The following is a 9,004-nucleotide window of genomic DNA, read 5'->3' on the forward strand; positions in this document are numbered from 1 at the left end:
GGTAGGGAGATAGGACACATCCCTAGTGTACGCCCTTCCCAAATTTGAACCATGCATTAGGAAGTAATTGAAAATACCATGACTCAGTATTTTGTAACTAGGTAGAAAGGCAAATTCAAGCTATAAAAGCCTTAACTGTTAATAACACCCAGATTTTCAGGTTTTAACTTGTGAGAATGAATTTGTTATCTTGACTGCTCAGTGAATCACCAGATTGATTTTCTGTGCTATCCTCACTCCCCTTTCCCTAGTCTTATGGGCATCGTGTACTTTTCAAAGGCTTCAGCTTAAAGTTGATTCAACCATCACTTGTTAAACAAATGAGTCTGTTTTCACTGTCCAAGGATTTCAGCTCGAGCTGCCACAAGCTCCTACACAGAACGTTTCCTCAGTATGTCTTAGAAATGCTGCCTTAGTCACACTCTATCAGAAGGTAAAGAGTGAATTACAGGGCAAAAAACTATATGGAGGAAGTTTGCCACTTGGCAAGTCTTTGTAAATTTACCTCCCTCACCTTGAACTAACTTCTCTTTCCTGTGAAATGGTTAACCATTGTTTACTTTGCTAAATGAAAACTTGGTTTTCCAATAAGTGGGTCATATGCCTCATCTTCTTGTAGGATGACATGTAACCTCATTTCGTGAAATGTAACCATTCCTTCAAGAAAAATCCTTTGTTTTAAATTCCAAGGAAACATCAGTCTAGTGTTTTCACTAAGACAAGAGAAAATTAAGAATACAATTGCTGAACGAGATGAAGACCTTAACAGATGGTGAGATCTCCCGGGTCATGGAGTGGCAACTGTGAGGAGGTCGAGGGAGGAGAATGCTGTGGCTCTACGGTCCTTTCTGGTACCACTCATCCTTGGAGTAACTTCTGCCCTGGGCTCTGACTCCTGTCTTTCCCTCCACCCCTTCCTGTGTAACGGGAAGGACAGAGAGGGGTGCACTTGGTGTCTCCTTACATCAATTACATCAGTTGAGTGATCCGTGTTTACTCCGTGTGCTGCTATGGAGTTTTCAAAGGTTGGATTTTCTTTTGCAGGTAGGTCTGCAGGCTTTCCTTCCACACGTTTGCACTACTCAAGGCCTCCCCACAACAAGCAGGTTCTGAGGCAATAGCTGCCCGTGGGGGCAGGTCATCCTTAAAGGGAGTCAAAGCACCTGGTTTCTCTCAGAACGACTCTTCTGTCCCCCTGGGAGAAGCAGGTTTTTCTTTCTTCTTGGCTTTCACAGTAAGAACCAGGTGGATCCCCTAGGGGCAAAACCAGGTATGTAGGAAACTTCCTGAGTTGGCGTCTCCAAATATTTGCCTCTCTCGAACTCCCCCACACTCTGTCTATTGAATTAATCAATTGTTCTTAAATATTGCTACCTGATGGCTGTAGCAGTGGTTTCTATTCCTGAAATTTCCTGTATCTGAATCTCTACTTTTTGGGGTAGAGATTTGCTTTTTGATTCACTATCTACCCATCTGAGAAGAACTGTTGACTTTTAGTATATTCATTTTCCGTTAGTTGTGAAGACAAAAATTACAACTCTACATGTCAGCTCAGAGGTGGGAGGGATTCAGATTTTTGTAAAGACTTTTTCTTATTTCTTAAAATGAATTTTAATGAGCGTTTATAGACTTAGGGTTTCCAGTCATTCATTGTTGCACTTTTCTCCCTCCCCCCACACAATTCACTCTTCTCCTTGAAAAGAAAAAAAGAAAAACTCTTTCATTGTTGTGCAATCCCTCCCCCCAAGTCCACTGCGCAGCCTTCACTCTGGACCTCTGTAATGAGAATACCCATTCATACGTCCCTTTTAAACAGTTCTCTCCCTCATCTGTTTCAATGGCATGTACATTATTCTTTCCCTCCTTTTCTGTCTTCTCTCAACCCTGATGGCAGTCCCGTTTTACAACAGTGGCCCTATGCAATCTTTATCCTTTTGTGACTGAGATATTTCACTCAGCATGTCCTCCAGGCTCACCCATTTTGTATAATATTTCATGAGTTCCTTGTTTTTCAATGCAGCATAGTATGCCGTTGTGTGAATATACCACAGCTTCTCTATCCATTCATTTGTTGATGGGCACTGTTGCAGACCGAGGTTCCCAAAGAATGGAATAATCTTATAATTATTAATAATGAGACAAACAGCCAGGTTTGTGATAGAGCAGAGAGCATAAAACAGGGGGCCAGCAGTTCTGGACTGAAGACCCCAAGCCAAGCTTCTCTGTGTCTTCATTGAAAATTACCAGGAAGTAAATCACAAAGAGAATTAAATGCAAATGAAGTCAAGCTCTTTCTATTGAAAACCTTCTGCTTGACTCAGGAAGGAGGGGTTCACAAATGCAAGAATTTGGTTTACCCTTAACTATTAACCTTGATGCCTCAGGGTGAACTCCAGCTCAGGAAGTAACACTCCCTCTGTAGGGGGCCCCTTGCTGTCTTCTGTCTTGCAGGAAACAAACAGCTCATTTTCTAGGATCTGCCACAAGAGAAATCCTAACATATATCTGTAATTGCTTCAATTCCTGAACAAGGGCTTTCATATAATATTTGGTATAAAGTTTGGCTTCCCATAGGGCACTTAGGTTGTTTCCAGCTCTTTGCTATTGTGAACAAAGCTGCAGTAAACATGGGTGTGCATATATATATATATATCTGCTTGGATGTCAGTTATGGTCTCTTGGGGGTATATTTTCAGTAGTGGAGTTGCTGGGTCAAATGGTATTTCTATTTGCAACTTTTTGAGAAGGCGCCATACTGCCTTCCACAGTGGTTGCACCATTTTACACTCCCACCAACAGGAATAAGGGTTCCAGTTTCTCCACAACCTCGCCAGCATTTGATGTTTGCTGTTCTGTTAAATTTTGCTATTCTTACTGGGGTGAGATGATATCTCATAGTTGTTTTGAATTTTTCTTATTTTTAAAACCAAAGTTTGTGCCTTGTTTTCTTATTTTCTTAATAGTATAATTTGAGGAAAGAAGATCTCAATTTTGATCAAGACTATTATAGACATCTACATCTTGCTTTTGCGGTTGTATCTGAAAAAAATCTTTGCCTAATTGATGGTCAAAATATTTTTGCTTTTCTTCCAATTGTTTTATCATTTCACTCTCTTCATTTTTGCCCGTGACCAATTTATCCATTTCCCCACATAATATAAAGTTGTTCATGTTTGAGTGTGGCTGCCACACCCTCTGAAGAAAAGATGATCCTTTCTCCTCTGAATTCCCTTTGCATTTGTCATAAGCCAATGGAGCACATGTGAGTATCTGTATACGGACTCCTGCAGGGCCTCCAAGCTCGGGTGGTGCAGGCCTCAGCCAGCGCTGACCCAGAGACTGCTGGACTCTGGCAGTTAAAACCCACCACTGACTCCCGCTGACTCCAGAGGAGAAAAACGGCCGTCTCCTCCCATTGTCATGTTTTGCTTGCTAGTAGAATCAGAAGATCGCAACTGAAGGGAAGTGGGGGTGCGGGCCTTCAGGAGTCCTACTCTACATAAAGATCCTCTAAGGAAATAGATGTTAGTTCTAATCCACCAGATGCTCCACTGGAGAAGGGAGGGGCAATCTCCTCCTGTGCCAGTCACATCCTATCTGATGGCACACACCAATAAAAAATGAAGAAAAAAAAAAGAAAGAAATGGGTGTAATCCGTAGTGCAGGCTGTGGTCTTTGATCCTCTGCAGCAGGTGCTTTCAGCAAGCCAGCTTGTCATCTGAGTCATGCAGGTTGTTGGGGAGTCTGCCTCTGAGCCTGATGCCACATTCTTCTTCACAGAGTTCAGCTTCACGAATTATTTGCTCAGTATGCCGACTGATTAGGTACGTACACACATCCTGCCTGATTTTAAACCATACAATCTTCCTTTGTTCCATTCAGGCAACAACTTCTTGTTCTAGGTATAGATTTTACATGAGCACCATCAGGTGTTCTGGGATTCCCATTCTTCTCAATGCTAGCTGTAATTTATTATAATTCACACAGATTTTAGTCGTGATTTGTTATGATCCACACAGTCATTTCTCATAGTCAGTAAAACACAGTAGACATCTCTTTGATGTTCTCTGCTTTTAGCCATGACCCATCTGGCATCGGCAGTGATATTCCTGCTACCACAGCCTCTTCTAAATCCACCTTGAACTTCTGGTATTTCCTTTTCAATGTACTGTTCCAGTAGTTTTTGGATGATCTTCAGCAATATTTTGCTTGCGTGTGATATTAATGATATTACTTGATAATTTCCACATTCTGTAGATTATCATTCTTGAGAATAGGAACAAAGATGGACATCTTCACTATAGATTGCATCATGGCATCAAGAAGACAAAAGTCCTTACCACTGGGCCAGTGGGCAACATCATGGTAGATGGAAAAAGGATTTAGGAAGCTCTGGTGTCCTAATGGCAAGAAGCTGCACTGCAATCCCAGAGGTACGTGGTTCGAATCCACCAGATGCTCTCCTGGAAATGAAGGGGCAATCTCCTCCTGTACCAGTCAGATCCGATTTTATGGCACACACACACAACAATAATAATAATAAATTTTAAAAAAGAAAAAGGATTTAAACTGTCAATTATTTCATCTTACTTGGATCCATAATCAACACCCTTGGTACTAGCAGTCAAGAGATAAGGAGACATATTGCTTTGGGCAACTCCGCTGTTAGGGACCTCTCCAAAATACTGAAGAGTAGTGATGTCAGATTGAAGACTAAGGTGCACCTGATTCAGGCCATGGCATCTTCCATTACTTGTTATGTATTTGCATGATGAATAAGCATGACAGAAAAAGAATTGAGGCCTTTGAGTTGTGATGCTGTAGGAGACTACTGTCAAAAGAACAGACATGTCCTGGAAAAGGGCGCAGCCAGCACACTCCTTGGAGGCAGGGATGGCAATGCTTCATCGCTCATACTCTGGACACATTGTTAGGAGAGAATATTCTTAGAAAAAGATATCATGCTTGGAAGGGTGGAGGGTCAACACAAGAGAGGAAGACCCCCATCGAGATGGAGTGACACAGTGACTGCAGCAATGGACTCAAGAATGTCAGAGATTGTGAGGACGGCCCAGGACAGGACAGGGTTCAAATGTGTTGTTCGTAGGGTCACTATGGGTCATACCCGATTCGATGGTACCTAACAACAACAAGAAGGAAACAGATTTCAAGAGGAACCAGTCCTTAGAAAGGGGTATCAGGCTGGGAAAGGTAGAAAGTCGGCAAAAAGAGGAAGATCCTCAAGGAATTGGACTGACATAGTGAACCCACAATGGGCTTGCGAATGACAGAGGTAGTGTGGCTGGCGTAGGATGAGGCAGAGCTCAGAACTGCTGTTCATGAGTCGCTGGGAGGCCCAGCCCCTGGATGACCCTAACAACAACATAACAACCAAAGACACGGAATGCAACAGTTCGTCATCATCAAATCGACTCCAGTGGGTCTTCAAAGGCTGTGAATTGCATGGGAAGAGATTGCCTATCTTTATCCCATGGAGCAGCTGGTGGACTTGAACTACCTCGCAACAGATGTTGTGCTGTTGACAACACCATATCTATACCTTTAGGTCTCGCTTACCCCCAAGTGACCTTGTTAATGTAACCAAAGAAAAGCCCTTCTTCCCAAGAGGGCCACAGTCTCAGTCTTTCCCTGGGTTTAGGAGTCTCTCAGCACAGAGACCCCAAGTCCAAGGCCACGTTCTCTGCCCAGCTCTTCTTCGTTGGTGATTGGAGGCCTTTCTGATCTCTGCTCATTTGCAAGAGATTGACTGAAGGTGTTAATTACCTGATCCTACAGGATATACCCTGCTTTATTAATACAACAGTCTCTATAGGGTCACTTTGTGTTGTACTTGACTCAACAACACCCAACAACAACCACAACTACCACACCTCATTAATATCATAGCTGAAGAATCACAACACAGAATAACTATATCACCTCAACACCCAGGACCATAGAGGATGTTGGCCGCGGGCCTCTGCTGTCCACTGTCCTCAGCATAAGCAAGGGTGTTGAGGGTTGGTCTCTCGCTCTCACATGACACCCTCCAGAGTCACAGGCAGTGTGTTCTCACACCTGTCTGTTCTGCACAAAGTCAGTGCTCAGTGAACAGCTGTGTAACCTTCTGAGCCCAGCCTTTTCAAGCTGGGGTTCTAGCAACTTCCAAGCCCTGACTCCTCATGCCCAGGTGAGCATCATTTCAGGACACAAGGTCCTCTGCAGTTACTCTCCCGGCCAGGTGAGCTGTGTGTGCTCCCTGCCTCCTCTGTGGTGAGCAATGATGTGTGGAAATAGGGAAAGTGTTCACAGGGTGAGGTGTTTAGTACAAAGCAGCTCTTGTTCACCTTCCTCAGCTGGATCCTCTGTGCTCTTCAACTCAACAGCTGAACCAGCCAGTCAGAACGGACTCATGGCTGGGCCTCCAGCAGGTTTTCGAGGCTATAAATCTCAGAGGAGGGAATCGCCTGTCTTTCCGCCACAGAGCTGCTTGTGGATTCGAGCCAGCAGAGTCCGTAGCTCAGCTCCCGGTTGTCCTCTTGGGGACTTGTAAAAAGAAAAGGCTACAAAGGTGCTGTGGGGTTGGGAGCAGGACAGATGCTGACCATCCCTTTGACATGATGACAACGTGAGAAACTGACCAGTTGAGTATGGGTGCCCTGGAGGCCTAGTTGGTCGGGGGTCGTATTGTTAACCCAACAGCAGTGCACCTCTGGTGATTCGGACCCACCAGCAGCTCCAAAGAGAAAGATAGGCGTCTCCTCCGTTGTGTTTACAGCCCCGAGAACCAGTGGAGATCAGTTCAGGAGTCTATTCCAATAGGTGAGCCTGAGGTCTCATGGCGGGCTGCCTGTGGTTCCTGCCCAGCTTATCTGACTGTGTGCTGCCTGGAAATTTTATCAGCAGTTTACTAAATAATATACTGGTTTATGAGCATAGGGTTTCTGCTGTGCACTGAACTTCCTACACTTTGGACTCAGGGCTGAGAACATGAAGAGCTATGTAAGGGGCTCACATGGGGTGGGGTGAGGACAGGGGGCACCCAGATAAGTGAAGGAAGGGCAGTGGGTGGCCGAGGGTGGTGGAAGGTCTTGCTTCCTGCCACTGAATCTCAGTCCCCTGGCTAGGGGCCTTGATCTCCCCACTTTGTAAGTCAAATCAGAAGCCTGTGTCTATGCACCCGACAAGCTGTCGTAATGTTCCCCACCTTCTGTCCTGCTGCCTGCACTTTCATCACTTCTGTCACAAGATCCCCTCACACGTCTCTGATGCCCCGACACCCTCTCTCCACCCAGGCAAACCCCTCCTCGCCGGCTCTGTCTGCTCAAAAGCTCGCCCTGATGCGGCACCCACAGCCCTCATTCCTGTCACTCACCTCTCAGGGCCATCACTCCGCGGGACCTGCACTGGGACAGAGGGGCGAGCAGCCTGCAGCACCGCACAGACCAAAGCCTGGGCTGATGTACCTACAGACAAAGCCCAGCCCACAGCCCCACCTGCTCCTCAGGGAGGAGGTGCCTCCGAAGGTTCCTGCTGCCCAGATCTGGGAGGAGCAGGAAGGCCCCACCAACAGACCCAAGGTTTCTGATATTTCTGTCACCATGCCTGCTCTCGGGGTCACCTGTTCTTGCTTGTCCCCCAGCCATGGAGGTTTGCCCTTTGCTGACCTCTCAGAGCTGGCTGCCCACTCCCCTGGGCCTCACCTGTTCCCCCAACTTGGAGCTGCTTTCTCAACACATCACCCAGGGCCACCTCCTGCCCCCCAAGGGGTGTTCTCAAGCCTTACCAGGAGGGGGCGCCTGAGGGAGAGTCCCTGCTCCCTAGCTTGCTGGGGTCCTGGGTGAAGACCAGCTTCAGGAAAGGACTGGGTGGGGCCAATACAAGAGTCAGTAAAGTACTCACACTAGCACGCCATACATGTTCACAGAAGTCAAAGCAGTACTAGCACATGAACATGTATCGCAGCAGTCCGAACGGTACTGGTATAACACCACAAAACACCTCATGCAGTTTGAATCCACCAGCGGCTTTGTGGGAGAAGGATGGGCAATCTCCCACGTGACTCACTGCTTCTGAAACCCCCCTGAGAGTCAGCTCCGGGTCAGTTCCAACTCGAAGGCACACAACAACAACAGCAGAAAACTGGTTTCTGTCTGAAATACCCTGCAACAGTACCTTGAACAGTAAGGACTGCCCTTTGCAACTAACAAAACAAGACTAACTTCTCAGTAAAGGCAAGAGCACCAAGAAGGATGTCTACTTGTGTTTTGTCAGTTCTGCAAAGGCATTTGACAGTGTGGACCACAACAATTGTGTCTAACATTGAGAAGAATGAGAATCTCAGAACACTTGACTGTGCTCATGTGAAATCTACACTCAGACCAGGAAGCACTTCTCAGAACAGAGCAAGGAAACACTGCATGGTTCAAAAGAGGTAAGGAGCATGTGTGTCAGAGATGCGTCCTGTCTCCATATCTTTTCAATCTTTAAGCTGAACAGATCATTCAAGAAGCTGGACTTTATGAAGAAGAATATGGCATCAGGTTCTGAAGAAGTCTCCTCAACAACCTGTGTTATGCAGATGACACAATCCTGCTTCCACAAAGTGGGGAGGTCTTGAAGTGCTTGTTGCAGAGGATCAAAGACTACAGCCTTCAATATGGATTGTATCTCAACATCAAGAGAACAAAGATCCTTTTCACCAGGGCAGCAGACAGCATCATGAGAGATGGAGGAAGGACTGAAGTTGTGAATTCTTTAATCTTGTTCAGATCTACAATCAATACCCTTGGCACCAGCAGTGAAGAAGTAAAATGATGAGTTGCGTTGGGAAAATCTGCTGTCAAGGACTTCTCTAGAGCGCTACAGACTAAGGTGTGCTTGATCTAAACCTTTGTTGTTGTTGTTGTTAGGTGCCATCAGTTGAGGATTACCCTTGCCACCCTGTGAACAACAGATCTGAATCCTGTCCTGTCCCGTACCAGCCTCACACTTCCTGACAAAC

The 9,004-nt window shown here is 45.8% G+C and overlaps 1 protein-coding gene across 1 annotated transcript in view; it reads right to left on the minus strand.

Moving 5' to 3' along the window:
• LOC102843918 (histo-blood group ABO system transferase 2-like) overlaps positions 1-7,388 on the minus strand; it is a 15,522-nt gene extending 8,134 nt beyond the window's left edge. Inside the window, exon 1 of the mRNA XM_006900627.1 lies at positions 7,376-7,388. Coding sequence (XP_006900689.1) covers positions 7,376-7,388 — 13 coding nt within the window. The remainder of the gene's footprint in view (positions 1-7,375) is intronic.
• Positions 7,389-9,004: the final 1,616 nt, after the last annotated feature.

The sequence above is a fragment of the Elephantulus edwardii genome, unplaced genomic scaffold, assembly GCF_000299155.1.
Source record: "Elephantulus edwardii isolate Elephantulus edwardi_28Jun2011 unplaced genomic scaffold, EleEdw1.0 scaffold00289, whole genome shotgun sequence".
In the NCBI taxonomy this organism is placed as follows: Eukaryota; Metazoa; Chordata; class Mammalia; order Macroscelidea; family Macroscelididae; genus Elephantulus; species Elephantulus edwardii.